The sequence below is a fragment of the Hippoglossus hippoglossus genome, chromosome 9 (assembly GCF_009819705.1).
Source record: "Hippoglossus hippoglossus isolate fHipHip1 chromosome 9, fHipHip1.pri, whole genome shotgun sequence".
NCBI classification, from domain to species: Eukaryota; Metazoa; Chordata; class Actinopteri; order Pleuronectiformes; family Pleuronectidae; genus Hippoglossus; species Hippoglossus hippoglossus.
In genome coordinates this window covers 4,557,244-4,576,354 of record NC_047159.1, presented here as the reverse complement: position 1 = coordinate 4,576,354, position 19,111 = coordinate 4,557,244, and the positions used below count along the sequence as shown (strand labels likewise).

Below are 19,111 nucleotides of genomic sequence, written 5' to 3'. Positions count from 1 at the left end.
GTGGGGACGGAGATGGAGCCATGTGGGTGAAAGGTTGGTCAGGAGCTGGTTTGGTAAATTACTACTTACAAAGAGTGGTCGTCCGGGGGCAGGAATAGACATTAGCCTTCGAATGCTGCATTTTAAGACCGATTGCGTCACAGAGGCGAGGCTTGGCCGTCTTTTTACCTTAGAATAAATGCTTCAAAATCATTTTGATGGTACACAAACCTATAGTGGGTAGATTGGTGCCTGCGTCGTTGCCACAGCTCTGCCGGAACGCCTGGTGTCGCCCTATGAAACTCTGCTGTACCCAGCATGCTTGAGGGAAAATGTCTGTTGGGCCATGGTTTTGTGTGAAACCACACTTCGGCCTACATGTGCCATCAAAGCCGGAAGCAGCATGTCCCTCCAGGACTCCGTCTCCCAGGGGCCATTAAAAACCAGAGCAAGGAACTCAATGTCCCAGAGGGCATCAACTTCACACAGAGGGGTGGAAACCCCCCCCAGGGACACAGGTTTCAACTCCCATTGGTCCCCATGACCTGTGAGGTCACCGGGCCAATATAAGCTAAGTTCTCCAGCTTCTCGCTCTCGAGCTCTCTTTCTAAACTCCCTCAACGGGGAGAAGGGTGTCTCTTTTTCTACACTCCCTCCAAGGAGAGAAGGCTGTCGAGCCAGTTCCTGCCTCTTCCTACAATCCTTCTACAGGAGGGAAGGCTGTGGAGCCTCTTCTCCAGCTCACATCTTCTCTTCCCATCCAACTCTTCGAGAGGAGCACAAAGGTGCAGCTTCCAGCTCATCTCAGCAAGGAAACCTCCTCGCCCTCCAAGCTCTACCAACGTCCTAGCAGCGACTCGATGTCCTGCTTGCAAACTTCAGCCAGCAACTGAACTGAACTCAACAGGAACCAGCAAGACGACACAAAACTGCGAACTGCACAGCAACTTCCGTTTTCCCCTTTCCACGGACTGGTAACACATCTGGGCTTAATAATTATACTAGGCTAAGCAAGACTGTTTATTCGATTCTGTGTGAGGTTTACAAGTTTGATTTGTGGTGTTGTGATATTTTGGGTACAAGTTATTGAGAAAGTAATGTTAGTCTGTTATGCTCTTCACAGTCTTTCGTTGCATCCAATCTAGTAACTTCCTCTAATTTGGCACACACACAGACACACGCATAACTCTTCACCTCATTATCTCTACAGGTCGTAAACATTCCAATAGGTGGGGGACGGGTGTTATCTCTTTGGCCAGCCACCATCTTGAAAGCACGCTGACTCACACAGACACACACACATGTATACACACATACCTATCTTTGTTTAGCAATTAGACCGTTAGTAATTTGTGTTTTTTATACTTTATTATATTCATAATAAATGTTTTTCTTTCACAAATGTTTTTTATTAATGTTGCATAAGTGAATTTCGCCAACCTCTACACTGTCAAGAACCCCATATCTTTCAACTTAGCTAACTATCTATATGGTAATTTTGGTTATAGTTATTAATTTAATTGTTAATCAGAGTTCCAAAATTTGTAGTTAGAACCTTAATCTATGAGACTTAATCAATAAATTGGCTATCTTTTCGCTTCCTTTGAAGGGTGGTGCCCCGAGGTAACTTTAATCAATTAAAGTTATTATTTAATATTAATAATAAAATATTAATATCTAATATTTTATTTTGATAACCAAATTTATTGAATGCCGAAAGGCACACCATTTTATGGTATCACGTTTGATGCATTATGGCACAACATGTCACATGGCAAATAACAGTGCTGGAGTTGGCAGCTATAGCTATAAGATGTCCTATGTGGTAATGTGTATGAGTGGTATATTTCAGGCGTTGCCGAATTTGATGCAATACTATTTAAATTTGTTCCTGTTTGCAAACAGGGGTGAACAATATGTGTGTGTGTGTGTGTGTGTGTGTGTGTGTGTGTGTGTGTGTGTGTGTGTGTGTGTGTGTGTGTGTGTGTGTGTGTGTGTGTGTGTGTGTGTGTGTGTGTGAAATGAATGCATATACCAGCAGAAGAGTGACGTAATTGAACTTCTATTTAAATTCGTAATTGAAAGGCAGATTGGCAGTTTAGGTTTATTCGGGGGCTTTAATGAAGACACAGTGCCTTTTATAGTGTGAGTCACTTGGGTGTAAAGGTTCCTCCCCCTCGTGCAGTCACATGTAAAATGGCACAGGGAGATTTTATTGGCTACTGTACTAAGCCAATAAAACTGTAACTACATCACTCTTTGTAAGCCTGAGTCGTGTCCCTGAATTAAGGCTCAGCCCAGACAACGACACAAGGGTTTTTCCCGCTTATTGTGTGTTTGTGTGTTCTGTATTCAAGCCCTCGGCAGGTGCTGCTCCCGCTCGGCACTCAACTAAGAACCTTTTTCCAATCTGCTGCGAGACGAGTGTGTTCCTGTGTTCACGCCAGCGTGTGCAGGCGTGACGTCAACTGTGATCCCCTGAGAACGGACAAATGACAACAGATCCTTCCTATCTCGTCCCCTCTCAGTGTTTCAGAGGACAGGGTTGAGGGGGCGGCAGCCGGGAAGGAGATGTGTGTCTGTCATTTTTTTTCCTGATGCCCCTGCAGACCTCCCACCCCCAGCCCCCCCCCCCCCCCCGTCGAGGGAGAGCTGGCTCCTGAAGACGTCTTGTCTGTCACAACACAGACAAAGCCAAGGGTGGTCATTCTCCAGCTGAGCCCAGAGGTGACGGAGCCATGGAGAAGCCCCCCCCTCCCCCCCCCCCACACCACTCTCCAAGTCAGAGAGCTGTCAGTCCCAGGGACCTGAAGTCACGGGTAGAGCCTCACATCAAAGGGTTAATGTGGTGACACAAACACACACACACGTAAGCACACAAGCAGACACACAAAGCCCTTGTCACTCAAGCAAACAGGGTATGTGATCTGACACAAGATGGAGGGTGCTTACATAACACTTGATTCGTTTCAAAGGTGTAATTGGATGTCTGTTTGGGTCGGGGGGGGGAAGAGAGGCTCCTGGCACCGGCAGAATCAAAGCTGACATTCATCAAAGTCGGCAAAATAACTAACAGTGTTATTTCTGTACGGGAAAGAAACTCAAATACACACACAGATAACACCTGATATTCATTTATTTTACAGGAGGAACATACACATCTGTCACGTTGTTCACGTAGAAATATGTAACTTCACCACAGGTTGTATTTTAAATACTGCTTCCTGTTCGTGTGATAAATGTAGGCAAAGAAAAAATAAAATGTCTTCACATTACAATTCCCAAAAATAAATTGCTTTAAAAAGGGAGCGAGCACATTAATTCAAGAAAGACACATCAGATCAAAATAGATGCAAATTCATGTTTCGCAAAAAAAAGTGGTTTGTTCCACATAATAAAATGAGATCGATGATACATGTGACATAAGCTCACATCTACAAAATAAAATCCCAGTTCCTTCTTCCAGTTCAGATTCTAAGAAACAACAAATGATCGTCTCTTCACTTTTCGAGAGCGGAGCGTAGCTACTCAACTGCTGGAGGCAGCGACAGACATGAGGTTGTTAAGCTAAGACAGAATATCTGATGTATTATACGGAGGAAATCGTTGGCATTTTGAATTAATTGGAATACGATAAATGGTCAGTTTTTAAAGGAAGAAGGAAGTCAAGGAGTATTTATCTGTACATACTGCAATTGGGTCAGAGTCTCAGCCATAGGATCCCTCTCCTGTTCGACTTCATCCCTCCGTGGCTCGTTTTCTGTTTGAATTTCTAAAACCAGCGAATCAGTGAATGTAGGTCAGCCCGTTTGAACGCGATACAATAACCGCTCCACAAACACTGTCTCGTTAGGCCCACAGTGTAACGAGAGCCGCCAAAGATCATATCACACCACTTTTTCTTTTTTGTTCGTTCCCTTTTTCGCATTGTCTATCTTTTTATTCTCCAACGCTAATAAAACCCTCAGCGGAGTTCACTTCAAAATTTATAGAAGGGAATGTTCTGTATTTCACACACTCGCTGAACACACGTTTAAAAATCCCAGATTTAGTACAAGAAATAATATGCAGGAACATATTCAAGGCAGTGGTCATGTTTTTGTTCATAGTGGTTCTCAGGAAGTAATGAGATATGAGGCCTCGTGGTGTCGTCAGTCATTTGCACTGAGCAGGAATGTAGAAACGAGAGGTTCATGGCTGTTTGTGCGTCCTTCACCTTCACGTCGTTTTAAAGCTCCTCGAAGAAGGCCACTCTGGTCTTGGTGCTCTGTAGTGTCAGCTGTGGAGGAGATAACAAGCCCACAGGGTTTATTCCATCAGTGGGTGAAAGTAAACAAGAGGAGAAAAATACTGCAGTGGAGCAACATGTGTAAACAGGAAATCCTTATTGGAAACGAGAGTTAGTGAAATCGTTTCCATCAGCTTTTCTGCCTGATCCAGCCCTTCCACTCCAACCACTCCCTGTCTGCTCAAACCTTCAACCTGAGAGACCATTAAAACCAGTGTGGATGGTCAACAAGCTGACTGGGTCGAAGCCTGTTAACAGAACTTAGCTTTTAGAATTTCCTGGTTGTCAACAGCCCTTTGGATTGTGTGAATCGGTTGCAGGTTGCTTGTTTTCCCTGATTACAGTCGTGTACAGTGTCAAAAAAAATAACCCTGTCCCAACACGCTTAATCTGAGTATCCACATCCAATTTCCACTTTAATTAAAGTACAGAAGTGATATTAGCAAATACTACTTACGAAGTAAAAGTACTCATTAAACAGAACCACCCCCGTAAGTGTCTAATGATTTTTATATTGAATTATTATTATTATTAGTGATGCATTAAGGTGTAAGAAATATTTAAATGTGCCTCCTGAACCACCAGTTGTGGTAAATTTACTTTAATCAATGATCATGTTTTGTTTGTTTGTTAAAGCTTAAATTTCCCTTGTTAGCTATGTATTGTATTACGGGTCGCAAGATGCTGAACCCTTATTGTACTATATGTCCATGTTCTTTTATGTTTTCTGTGTTGTACTTTGCTGTAAACACAAAGTTGAAAGTTAAACCTGCACTTAATAACAACAACGGCCTCAAAGATGCTTGATTTGACTGATGTTCGCGGAGCTTTGATATAAATGTACATTTATTCCTGTTCAATCCAGTCGTGCCTCCGTTGAACATCAGAGTAAATTCCACGAGGCTCCAGAAACAGCACATCCCGCCACAAGCCGTGATCTGAGTGGTTTCCCTTGACTAATCAAAAGACTAAGTGATCATAAGGAGAAGATAATTAGACAGTGTTTGTGCACTTTGCTGTGTTTACTGAGAACATACCCCCAAGGTTACTGTTTGTGATAAATCTCTGATGTGACGTGACGGCGTGCGGCGTTGTTGATACATCTTACACCGATTCTAATTTACATCAACTGAAAAGCAGAATCAGCCTCACTCTGGGTTTACAACTGGCTCTGATAGACAAAGAAACCCGTGACTTACTCCGACTCTCTACTCCGGCAGAGATAATGAAAGAGACAGGGGGGGTGGGGGGGGGGGGGCAGGGCAGGTAGGAGATCGATGCCAGTCAGAGAAGCACCGTTAACTGTTTTTCTCTCCAGGTTCAAATGAGCTGCTGACGGATTAATTCGGGCCACTGGCTGTGCTTTTACCCCCTCAGCAAACTTTACTATCAGCTCATCTAATGCAGCGTAACAGGGGGGGGACTTCAATCAGGAGGGGCAAACTTTCTCTCCTGTCCTCAACGTGAGCAGGGTGAGGGGAATTAGAGCAGCTGCCAAAGTAAATATTATATCAGGGATGAAGGAGGACAGTTAGTGAAATCCAGGTTATTTCTGGGAAGCGTGTATATCAGGGGACTTAAGCAAAATCCAAACAGAAAATTGTGTGGGCGAGGGAAGGATTTGCAGGGTAATGTTTACCAGTCACCTTCTATTGTCCCTGCTGACAGAAAGTATGAGCGGTGTGAGTTCATCTATGACTGAGGCTGTATCCACACTACTCTGGTGTTTTAGAGATGCTGAGACAAAGAAGTTTGGAAAAACTTCTGGCTCTGTTTGAGTTTGAAAACTCCGGGGGGGCAGCGTTTTAATCTGGACGAGCAGAAACTGAGATGTTTGTAAATGACGACGTAGACTTGGTGATTGGGTCTTTTCGGCCAAAACGTAGCCTTCGCTAATTCGTCAGGCTCCCGTCACATGACCTCCCTCTGGAAGAAAACAACTGGCATTTGCTTCGCCGACCAGTGTAGAGCGTGACATGGATGATGAAGGATGAGTGTTACTGACCCTGTTGTCTTTGTCTAAATCTCATTTGTCGCCTAGCTCATTCTGCGAGTAACAACCACATGCTAACTGTGTCCAGCAGCACGTGCATGCCTTCCTGTTTACACCGGGTGGTCACGTGATATGGGGATGGAAACCGATACAGAGCTAAAACACTTTGAACACAGACTGTTTTAGTTTGAAAACAGCTTTGTGTGCCGCTCTGTTCACCCTCCACATGAAGAGCAACACCGCTAAATCCAACATCCCAGGTATGAACAGTTTGAACGGCACAACAGTGAGCTACTTCCAGAAAACCAATATTTCCGTAAATCGTTAAGCACAAATAGATACAAGCTCCCGATGGTTGAATTCCTTTGACTTCCTGAGACTTTACACAGCATCAGAGCAGTTGTTGTGTTGTGATTCAGTTGTTGAGACTAAGCTCTCCTGACAGGCCCGGGGCCAACGGAGCAGAACCTGCGGCCTGCTGGATGTGCCGAGGCGCTGGCCCATGTTCAGGGCCTGTTCATTAATCATCCAGAGGGCAGAGAGGGAATCTGGACAGGGACGACCTCGCTCCGGGGGGGTGCAGCCGGTCCTGACGCCTCTGGCTCAGAGATCTGTGCTTCATTCCAAATTCGATCTGACCTTCTTATTCCCCCCACCGTGTGTTCCCCCCCCCCCCCTCTCCGTGACTCTGCCTCTCTTAAAGTCCTCACCCTTTGAACATTTTCGGTCAACCTCAGCCTTTCGAAAAGTTCACATCTCTTTTGGCACGGCAGACTAAGTTTCCTCACTCTCGATTTTCTCCTCCCCTCTTCTCTGCAGTGCCGGGTGCACCCCCACCTCCCCCCCGCCCGTCTCACCCTTTCCCCCTCACTAATCAGATGAATGCCAGGCGCCTCTGGTTCAATTAAACCAACACTTTTAACTTCGCTCCTTCTCCCCTCCTGCACGCTAGAAGTGCCCCCATCCATCCAAATGACTAATCACCATGCAGAAATCAATTAGTGCTCCCTTAACAAGTATATTTTACACTAGGAGACAAAACGGAAGGGGGGGGGGGGGCTTTTTCTTACACAATGTGCTGAAAACAGCTCGAATTCTCAATGGATAATTTTACAGAAATTGGAGAGAGCGTGGGTAGATGGAGGGGAAATTTGTCTAATCTGCCAGTTCATCATAAGACGGGTGGAAATAGAATCCACTTTTTATAACAGTTTTAATTTTGCCTTTGACCAATCAATTAAAAAAATATCCCTCATGCCTCCAGCAAGTTTTACAATTTTTTCCTCTCTGTTAATATTTCTAGTACGTGTTTTCAATCCAAGTCTTTTATCACTTTTATTGATTTTATGACTTTTAAAATCTATTTTGTGGAATTTCATCATCAGCTTTTTTATTTGTTTTGTCAATTCTTGGCTTATGAACTGTACTAACCAGCATGAAAGGTGCTAGACAAATAAAGTTTGATGGATTGATGGATTGATGGATTGATTGATTGATTGATTGATTGATTGATGAAGACAGAATTGAGAAAAGCCCCAAAAGTTTTGTTCTCAGTGAATATTTGTGCTATATTTGAAAGGATTCTCTTTTTTGCAAGGTCACAGTGACCTTGACCAGCAAATCCTAATCAGATCATTACCAAATCCTCAGGAATTGCCCTGAGGCGTTCCTGAGAGATCGTGTTCTTCATAATGTGACGGACAGATGGGCCGACAACCTGAAAACATAATGTCTCCAGCCACCTGCTGCTGCCGGCATGGAGGCATAAAAAACACTAATTTCCCTCTCAGTTGTTTTTCTATTTCCTTCAATAAACATAAGAGCGGTAATCACTGTGCACTTGTAGAGGTCACGGTGGAGAATGAATAATCGCTGCCCCACCCCCTCCCCCTCTTGCATCATCCAAGAGAAAAACAGAAAAATGAACCCGGGCCCAAGTGGAGACTGTTGTTATTAGCTGATGCTCTGAATCAAATCCCAGCCTTAAAACAAGATGAGGGTTGAGACGTGAGTGTTGTACGAGAGAGGATTATAATTTGATGGACAGTTTTCCTCAGTAGATGATGTAAGATCATATAAAGACTCCAGTCACACTTCACCAGCTTTGTGTAACTGGAGCTGATCCGACATCTTTTGACGAGATACAAACTAATATTTCACATATCGACATAAACAGACACCGACATTCCCCAAGCTTTTCAAATTTTACAATACTGAATTGGAAAAAAAAACACAAATAGAGTTTCTCTGCTGCACCGACAGTAGGAAGCAGCTTCACTGTGTCTCTGTGGCTTCGTTTGCAGTCCGACTCCCAGGAGGAGGAACTTAAATGCTGCTGGCTGGTTGGTTTTTTTTCAACCTCAGCTCCTGAGTCAGTAATTTTCTTCAAATTTCGGTACTTAAATTCAATTCAAGAGGAGTGAGGACGTGTCCCCGTGAATGAAACACCACACGGCTGCAGTCACTGCAGGTTTGCTTCTAACCAGGAGAAGTTGAGGGACCAGCTGGAAGTGGCATTTCCTGCTGACAGTTGTCTCTTGGGTTCCTCTTCATAACTTTACTTTCAGCGGACATGTCAGACCCCAGCATATGTGAAATGTAAAGATTTCAAGGAAGAGTTGTACAGGATGTTCCCAAAATCTCAGGTTTCAGGTTTGTCGTACCCACGTGTATAGACAGATAGATAGAGATCATTTTTTTGACAGCTGCATCAGACTTTTTAGGAGAATTTGGATTAGATTTGTGGTTGTGTATGGATTTAATCAAGGTTTTTATATTGATTTTCCAATCTCACTTTGAGGGGCAGATGTAATCAGATTTCTTTTCTGCGTGGATCAAGCACGACACGTGATCACTATGCGTGTTTTGGACGATATGAGGGGTTATTTTGCTGCATGTGTGACAGTGTGTATTCATGTGTCTGCCACGCAAGCAGCGTGCTGGTAGCTACCTTTTTAAAGTTGCTCTGCTTGCTCGTCCCCTGCTCTGCGTTCTGGTTGTGGATGATGTCCAGAGGAGTCTCTCTCTCTTTCAGCTTCAGGCTTTCAATCTCCGTCTTCAGCTCGTTCAGCTGCTCCTGCAGGTGCTTGCTCTTCTCCATGTACTCGACCCTTGACACAGACAAGTTGTAGGTTGGGAGATTTAACTTTCTGCTTTTTTTTTTTTTAAAGATACACACAAACAGATGAGAAATGTGCCATTTTTCAGGACCAGGTGCTAATTACAAAATGGTATGTAAATGGATCATTACATGGACTGATGGGTCTGTTTATGCCCTGGATGTTGTAATTCTGGAGAACTGGAGAGCTTTGTCGAATTAAAAAGGACAGTTGGTTGTGAAAGACACAAAATAATAGAAGGGGAACACATCAACACATCAACAAGATTTTTCTGGTCAATTTATTTTCATAGTGAATGGACTGTATTTATTGAGCGTAGCATTTTTCTAGGTTTAATCACCACTCAAAGAGCTTTTACACCCATTCAAATGGGTGTACACCCTTTTCTACCACTCACACATCCAATTTACATAAGAGGACCTGGGGAAATCGAACCTCCAACTTTTCGATTAGTAGACAACCCGCCCTATCTCCTGAGCCACTGCAGCACCTTTTATATATCGGCCACTTCAATCCCAGTCTTTCTTTAAGTTTTACGACCAGTTAGTGGACCTGTCGTCTCTCTGCTCACTTGCTAACCTAATTACCTCATTAGATGACAATGAAGACCCAGGTAATTATTCGACTCCACAGCCAGGGTCATACTCGTTTAAACACTTTCCTGTCTGCAATCACTGACACAGCGAGGGGGGGTAAAATGCGTGAAAGCGGGCAGCGACATCAGTGACAGCTGAAGGTCAATTGCTCAACTGAACTCCTGAATTAAAATGTACATATTTAAACGTTTTCCCAAGTAAAATACAGCACTAAGTTTGAATCTATCTCAAACACATTTTGAGGTAAAGAGATGTTCCTGCTAAACAATTCCCAATTAAAAGGACACAATCAAACCACTGGAATCAGGCTACACCACATAACCAGAGAGTGTTGAATTCAAACTCGCTGATGCCCCCAAAAAAATATGATATCAGGCAGCATCAGCGAGGTACCAACGGCGACTCACTTCTCTTTTTCGATCTCCATGGAGAGGCGTTTCATGTCCGTGTCTTTAAAGTCGAAGCTGAGGTTCTCTCTGCTGAAGCTCAGATCGGGAGGCATGCTGTCGCCCGGGTGTCCAGGGGACTAGAGGACGGACGGAGAGATTAGACGGGAGAAACAGATGCAGACACACAGATACACAAAAAATAAAGTGTGAAATTGGAAAGAACAAAGACGAAACTTAATAAAAAATATTAACAAAAGGAAAAGTGAGGGGAAATATTGGAGAGGTTAAAGATAGAAATCAAGAAGAGGAAGAAAGAAAGTAGTAGCATATATCAAGGGAAGTACAGATGTACACCAGTATACCTCTAGGACACATAGATGGAGAGAGCAGTCAGAGGAAGAGAAAGAAAGATGACCAATTTGATGGTCACACACCATGAATTCAGAAATATATTCCCTTAGATCCAGGCCACATGTCTCAAATGTATTGGCCACACAGCACTTGAAAAAGAAATGGACCTGATACACAATATAAATGTAAATCCATTTGTTGGCACGTTAATCTAAACTACACGGAGGATATATCCGACATAAACGCGGTCTGGCAGAGCATGGAGGGCAATCAGAGGCTGACGGAAGTGGGAACAGAGAACATTGTGTACTGGTGTGATCGTGAGTGTGTATGTGTGTTTGTGTAGTTTTCACCAGGGGGCTGATAAGCGTACACTAGAGATCCCGTGGCAATCTGTCTTTAATATGTATGTGCACTAGTGTGTGTGTGTGTGTTTTGGCTTTTCATTCATAAGCTTGCAGGAGAGTTCTCTATCGATGTCCAGCATCTCAATGTACATCTGTGTGTGTGTGTGTGTTCATGTTTGTGAGCAGATGAACATGTAGTGTGTGGGATTTTTGCATGTTGCATGCTCTTGCGTGGGCTGCCTCATGTGCAGTCTGTTCTTATGCAAGTATCTCTTGTTCAGTGTGGATTTTTGTGGCTACAATTGCACGTGCGAGTCTGTGTGTATTTGTGTGACTGTATGTGTTTGTGTATATATATATATGTGTGATATTAGCAGTCAAGATAAAACTGTCAAACCTGTACAGCTATGACATATTTTCATACAAGCAGCAGCAGCAGCTCGTACTCCCGATGAGAAAGTGAACAATATTTATAAAACACGACTGCATGTACAGTTCCTCCCAACGGGCACATTGTGTTCATGTACTGCATAACATGTGTAGTATTTGCAATAGTTTATATGCATGTATTTACATGTAAACATATATTGTCTGGGGGTTTTCAACACACATATATATATATATATATATATATATATATTGTGTAATCTGTAAATCTTGTAGAGCTGCAACGATTAATTGATCAGTCCAAAGATAATTGGTCAGCAACTCTTGATTCATTTGTTAATCAATAAATCAATCAAGTTATTTTCTATCGAAAATGCCAAACATTTAATCATTCCATGTTCTCAAACTTGAGAAATGAGAGTTTTCTTTTTGTTCATCATAATTTTGGGGTTTCACGACCTTTAAAGACGACACCAAGATATTGTGAGCTGCAATTTTCACTGTTTTCGGGTGTTGAAGAGACCAAATTAATTGAGAAAAGAAAATAATTGTGAGCTGCAGCCTTCTCTCCTCATTGGATAAACTGGTAAATAAGCACATTTCTGCAGCAGAGGAGCTGTAATCAGTAAATATTTGGTTATTTCACTTGATCGAATTTTCATTGATTTAACTTTTCCCATAAACTAATCAGTTAATAGCTTGGGCCGACTAGTTTGTTCTCCAACATTTACATCAGACTTTGTACCAGTGTATGACTTGTGTGAGTCTTCCTGCCTGTTTCATATGTATGTGTGTGTAATGGTTACCGTGTACACAGCCTTGGTGGTAATCTCCAGCAGCTTGTGCTTGGCCCTGCGCTCCGACTCCCTGGCTTCCTGCAGGTCCTGTTTCAGCTGCTCAGCCTCCTTGGCCCTGAGGGACAAACACACACAGACAGATGCAGTTCATACTTTAATTCACCTCGCGCTCCCTCAAAGAATCATCTAAATTAAATCCCAAACGATCGTACGTAATCGACACATCAGCACTCGATGAACCAGGAATGTCACTCTGTTAATACCCAAGTGATCAAATGTATCAGACAATCATTCCTGACTCCATTACAGCGCCAACGAGCCTTTGCACATCTTGGTAAGAATTTTTATATGGCGATGATCACGTTTCTTTTGATTGTGTTCCTGAACACTCAGCAGTTCCTCGTTGATGTGGGGGAGCTCTGTGCCTCGAGGGTTTGAGTGGACCGAGTCATTTACATGTTGAGTGCCACAGGTTTAAATTTCTCTGGTGCTGAAAAGTGCTCATCCAGAAATTGCAGTTACTGGCAAGTGGTTAATGGTGCCCATTTGAAATGATTGCCTAATAAATTGTGGAGTAGGGGCTGTGAAGTGATATTCTATCTATATGTGGTCTTTTATTATGAAAATGACTTCAGCTCTTTTCTACAATGATTGGCAGAGTGCGGATTCTGATTGCCGATCACTCATCGAGGCCTAATCTCCTTGTCCAGCTGACATCTAGAGACATTTTTTAAAAAAAGCATTTGATTTGAACAACTCAGGGAAGAACAAAAGTGAAAATCACAAACTTTCTTTTTCAAAAAACAAATCAAAAAGTCAGTGACAGCACAGTGGAGCTTCAGTGTGCAGTGAAAGAAACCGTTAGATAGGGTCTCCTACCTTCAATCGATACCACTGCTAACAATTAACTAACAAGAATTAACCTCTGTGCCTCAGACCTAAGGGGGAGGGCAGCTGAACAAAAGATCCCCCCCCCCTCTTTGTGCAGCTGTAAGCGCTTGATTACCTGCTTTTCAGCTGCAGCGCAAGAACAAAGCCTTTGAAATGAAATGATTTGAAATAAGTTAGAAGTTCTCATTCTTTGATCAGTTTAAATGCGGCTGCACTTCCGTGGCTCGGAGCATATCGACCGACTCCTGAGCTGCAGAGCAAACTGTGGTGCAGCTGCATGTTTGTGCATCTTGACATCGAACACTTCAGCAGCTCATAAACATGAGCTCACGAGATGAGGAAGTTATTTGTTGTATTTAACTGTTCCTCTAAAAACAACTTACTCTGTTTGAGGAGATTTGTATTTCAAATTTCAAAAGTGTCTTGAAAAGTAAGAAAGATGTAAAAACAGAAGTGTGTGTGTGTGTGTGTGTGTGTGTGTGTGTGTGTGTGTGTGTGTGTGTGTGTGTGTGTGTGTGTGTGTAATGGATCCATAGAGAGAGATAGTGATAACAGAGACAAAGGCACTTAGTGGCCAAAGCTAAACAGATGTATATTGACTGCAGCACACATGGCTCTACTCTCGACATTCATCCTCCCGCTCCTCCTTCCTACGCTCCCCACCTCCTCTCCGACTCCTCAGCCATCTTGAGAGCCAGCATCTCCGCCTCCAGCATCTTCTGCTCCATGAGCCGGCGCTCCTCCTGACCGCGGATGGCACTGACTTTGATGCGCTGCATCTCTGTCACAGCCTCGGCAGCTTTCTGGGCCAGCAGCTTGGCCTCCTCCTCCGCGATCTGGGCCTTTTCAGCCAGCAGGTCGGCCGTCTGCTCCGAGCGCAGCTGGAGAGGAGCAGGGAGAAGGGGAGAAACACAAAAAGGTGAGACGAGCGACAAGAAAAGGGGAAGATTTGGGTTGAAGCTAACCAATCCAGTCTTACCAGGGCATCGTTGGCCATGTGGGCCTCATCCTGCAGCTGCATCAGTCTCCTCTCCAGCTCGTCCCTGGCTCTCTCTGCCTCCTCCCGCAGCTGCTTCTCCCTTTGCAGACGCTGCCTCTCCACCTGAGCAACACAGACAGGTGGCAAATGAAAACATGATTTATTGGGAAAGTACATGGAAAGTTAAAACCTTTGCAATCAACATGTTCAACCCTATCCCCTCTGTTTCTCCGTTATCAGTACCTGTTTTCTGGCCCTCTCCTCTCTGGCCTGGGCCCTCATCTGCTGCACTTCAAGCGAGTCTACCCGTCGCCGGCGCATAAACAGGTCATGGTTCCCTATACACAGCTGAAGGATCTGCACACGAGAAACAAATAACAAGAATGTTTCCAAAAGCATTTGGCCACTGGACATCATCAAAAAACAGCTTTTACAGTTTCAGCTGAACTCACCAATTTGTTGACTCTCAGCCGTGAAGAGTTGAACTTGAAAACATTGGTCTTTTTGTCCAGAGGTTTGATGGTAAACTAAACAATGAGAAGACAAGAATCTCGGTCAGGAACGCATCACAGGGCCAACATACACACGCTCACATTCACACCTATGGACAATGTATAGTCTCCAATGAACCTAATCTGCATATCTTTGGACTCTTGGATCTCCCACCTCCTTGTCGCTGTAGGAGATGTTGCGGATCTCATTCCAGGGGAAGGAGCACTTGGGCGTCAGCCTGTTGTCCGGCTCGTAGATGTGCAGGCCCAGGGCGTCCACTCCCAGGAGGAGATCTGTTCCCTTTTTATTCTAAACCACATCCGCGGAGCACACAAAGGGCACTAGTGAGACGTTTTCAGACCAAACTTCCAGCCAACAGTTATCTGTTCTTGTGTTTGACAGAGGTGGCATTACCGTGACTCTACCTGCGAGCTGAGCTTGAACAATGCCAGATGCGGTGTGTATACACGCCGTCTGGGCTTGTTTACTTGGAACAGTAGTGCTACAGTGAATCACTAAGGCTGAGGTTGACTTGGTGGTATTTTAAAATGTCTTGGCCTTTTAGAGAATGCCTCGATCAAGGCCAGCGTCACCTCCAGTGAATTTCTGTTTGTTAAGAGTTATTACTTTGTTTCTGTTATGACTCACCCCCCCTGCCAATCCTTCATATTAGCTCACTTTGTAAAGATACAGCAAAACACTATTGACTCACCCTGATTAAAAAGTAATTGACGCCATACATGTCCAGGTCCTGAGCTATTTTTAAATACTCCATCTCGGCTTCATCCCTGGTTCAAAGACAGACAGAGAGAGAGAGGAAGAGATTGAGAGGGAGCCAAGGGAATTGAGAGGAGGAGGGAAGGAAGGCAGGAAGGGAGGAGGTGCAGAAGAGGAGAGAAAAGGGAGATCAGACCTTGTTTCCTCTGCTTTTGTGTGTAGCATCTGTCATGTTGTTGTGATCTCTGAAAAATGCCACACAGCTGAAAACATGAGCACAGTACTGACACAAAACACAACTATAAGTCTCTAATAGGATTTAGAGGTTATGCTTGATGGAAAAGACGACTTATTAAGATGCCTCAGAGTCTTTAAATACTGCGATAGAGAAAACAAATCCCTTAAAACTATTTCTTCCTCTCTCTCCCTCTCCCTCTCTCTCTCTGTAGCCTTGTTGGCAGATCTGTATTTTCAGGGTCAACTCAGAAAAAAAAATTAAATACATTAGCATACTTTGATGGCTGAGGAGAAATCAGGGCATCCTGGTTCCTAAACTTTTAATAAGTGCCTGTTTGATATGGGTGGTAGAAAAATTGATGATTCAAGCTTCATCAAAGTTTAAACAGGCAGGAGAGTGTTATGCCAAGTAAACAAATCTTAACTGGGTTGGACACCAAGTAGATTCTGAGGGTCGGGGGAAATTTAAATAAAAGTGAAAACCAATAGAGCTGTGTCCTATAAAAAGAAGAACATGCAGAGAAGGAGGAACAGTGCATTGAATGTCTTTCAAATAACTTTGAAGTTGTGCTGTGATCATGTTTGTATAAATTAAATTCCACAATAATATAGACCAAAATACAGATGAAACAAAACTTTTAACTGTAGGATGTCACCTGGAGCTGGATATTAAACCTGAATACTAATTTGACTACTGCTTAAAAAAAAACAGCTCCTAATGTCACGGCAGATTTGCAATTGTGTCTTTGACTAGATTGTTCCTGATTGGAGTCAAAATGTATTTCTATTTCGTTTCCACAAAAGTCTTAGACGTTCAAACAAAGTTAAACACTTTTTTGTATTGTGGAAAATCCGTTAATGGAAAGAATTAAGAGTCTATAGACGAGCCTGTGGCTTTGGAATGCTGTACTTACACACATCAGCGTAATATCACAATAACAACGCTAATGCCAAGTTGAAATTTCACTGCACTGTGCAATTTCAGTATCTTCTATTTGCAATAACATTTTCAACAAAGTTACTACAATTCATTCTGAGGGAGAAACAGAAAATGTCTGCAGACAATTTCATATCAACCCATTCAAGGATTGTGGAGATATATTTCAGTCTGGACCAAAGTGGTGGAACATTCTTGGAGCGATGCAAGCATCGATAAAATCAAGTTTGTATTTGTCAAAGAAAAGTATCACAAAAAAGATCAAATTGATTTGTAATTGATGCCAAACTCAGTTTATTCAGTAACACAACAGTGTCGGCATTAGGCCAGTGACCTCTCTCCTCCCGCTACACTACATGACATGCTAAACAATTAAAATGCTGAAGGTGTGAGGACCACCATCTGCGTTTCTTCTGCTGGGGTGGAAAAGGATTATTGATCAGCACCAGTGACTCAATTATTACTTTTTTTTTCAAAGTGCTGAGGCTTCTGTCTTTTCAACTTCAATTTCCAGCACAAAACACTCCACCCACGGGGGTTTTAAGAGACTTCACATCCCTCACACTTACTCTCAACCCACTTTTAACTTTGTTCAGCTCAACGGTGGAACACAGTGCAACGACAGAACCACAGATTTTCATTCACGTGTCATTTCTGTAGCCCTCTTCATGACATTATGTTTGCTGCACATGAATCAAATAATCAAAGTCTCCCCTGTGAATATAAATACAGTTAATTGATAGGATGTAAGCTGTGCCATTCGGTGCTGTGGAGTTCACATGGTCAGAGGTACATTTTGAAAAAGTTTTATGCTGTTCATTAATTCACCTTCAAATAACTTTCCCACAGACACAACTTGCATGTCTCTTTGCATCTCACTGCCAAAAGTGGACTGTGGTTTTGCATAAAACATTTCCTGCGGAACCGACTTTTAAACACACACTACGTGAACTCCAGACTCAAGATTGTGCTGATGACGGCGGAATTTCAGTGGTGCAGTTCAGTGCAGCAGTTCTTACCTTGTCCTGCCCCTGTGCTCCGCGTAGCACGCTGTGATCCTCTCCTCCCACATTTCTGCAGTCATCTGGTACAAGTTAATCACCTGAAATGGAAAGAGACAGACATAAATATCCATTAATGCAGGCGGAAAATACAGTAGCTGCTGCAATGCCGCATACTGTATCCTACTGCAGGTGTAGGCCTGGGTGGGGAGACCAAGGTGTAAACATCATTCATGAATAATAATAATAATAATAATAATAATAATAATAATAATAATAATAATAATAATAATAATAATAATAAGTAAAACCCAACTGTCACTCACTCTCTTAGGCAGAAGTTCCTCCTCAGCCAGGAAGCCAGGTTTGTGAACATTGGGCTCGTAGTCTCCGTACTGTGAAATAAAAATGGAGCAAAAGTGCCAAAAGGATTAAAAATCACTCCAAACGAATCACCACTATCCACCTTCCCACCAAAAACCGCCCAGACTACGTGTCCCCCGGGAGCCGTTCATAAGACAGCAGCAGTGAGGGAAGTGTCTCTCAGTGAACGAATGGCCGCTGCTCTGCCATCAGGCCATTAAACGTGCACCGCACACCCAGTGGCCCAGTTGTTGCGAGACAGTATAAATGACGCTATTAGAAAATATCTCTGAGAGAACGGAGACGGATCGCTTATCATCTGAGGGCTGGGGCACAAATTATATCACCCATGTTTGAAGAGCGATATGAATGGATTGGGCATGACTGAGTGGCTGCGGGGAAATTCCTCTCTCAGCTACTGCAAAACTGGAGGAAGAATATGAATTAAACATGTAGCTACAGTTTATGACTGTAGATTTATGCAAGTAGGTTAACACGGACATTTACCTGCACCTCTGCATTGGTACATGTTTTAATCACAATCAAATCTAGTTGTTTCTTTCCTTTGTGATTTGTTCAGTTGGTTCATTTTATTGTTAAAGTCAGAGGAGGTGATCGAAGATAGAGCCTGACAGACAGGTGGCTGATAAAAACCAGCTGATATGAGCCTTTCACAGACATACATATGTTTGCCACTATGCTCTGATATGGAAATTCCTATTTTGCAGAATAAACAACGCAGAAAAGATGTGTTTTACGTTTTACGGTTGTGTTTGTGTTCTTTATTCTTCGTTATTCATTATCGAGTTCATGGTTAAACCGTAAAATGCCAGTGCGCCGGTGGAGAATCTGTAGAAAGAAAGACACTCTCTTTATTTTTGAGTCTGATGCCAAAGTCGGACGTCATCACGCAGACGAGCCTTCTGCTGGTGCTCAGGTGTTTTTGAAGTCAAATTTAATTGCTGTGTCATCTTCAATTGGACGACTACCTGGAGGAGCAGAAAATATTTCAAACATACAGAGTGAAAGGACCAACACCAAAACCCAAGGATTCTAATGCTTCATGACACGAAATTTGATAGAAAAAACATCATTAAGTCCTTAAATGTTTTTATGGTGGACTTTTTGCACAGTGGCTCATTTGCACAGAATAAATTAGACACCCTGGACCATTTCTGTGGCTCTAACTAATATTTATAGTGTTTATAGTGGTTCTTTTATGGGATTTGATTTGATTTTCCTCATTCT

The 19,111-nt window shown here is 43.1% G+C and overlaps 1 protein-coding gene across 3 annotated transcripts in view; it reads right to left on the bottom strand.

Annotated features, from left to right (window-relative positions):
• Positions 1-3,915: 3,915 nt before the first annotated feature.
• The window catches only part of nf2a (neurofibromin 2a (merlin)), a 25,061-nt gene continuing 9,865 nt past the window's right edge, over positions 3,916-19,111 (bottom strand). For all 3 annotated transcript variants that reach the window (XM_034594902.1, XM_034594901.1, XM_034594903.1), the window contains exons 6-17: positions 17,827-17,895; positions 17,519-17,601; positions 15,321-15,396; positions 14,783-14,917; positions 14,569-14,643; positions 14,360-14,473; positions 14,117-14,239; positions 13,801-14,018; positions 12,256-12,361; positions 10,383-10,501; positions 9,211-9,370; positions 3,916-4,258 (exon numbers count right to left, since the gene is read on the bottom strand). In XM_034594902.1, coding sequence (XP_034450793.1) covers positions 4,208-4,258; positions 9,211-9,370; positions 10,383-10,501; positions 12,256-12,361; positions 13,801-14,018; positions 14,117-14,239; positions 14,360-14,473; positions 14,569-14,643; positions 14,783-14,917; positions 15,321-15,396; positions 17,519-17,601; positions 17,827-17,895 — 1,329 coding nt within the window. In that variant the 3' untranslated portion in view covers positions 3,916-4,207. The remainder of the gene's footprint in view (positions 4,259-9,210; positions 9,371-10,382; positions 10,502-12,255; positions 12,362-13,800; positions 14,019-14,116; positions 14,240-14,359; positions 14,474-14,568; positions 14,644-14,782; positions 14,918-15,320; positions 15,397-17,518; positions 17,602-17,826; positions 17,896-19,111) is intronic.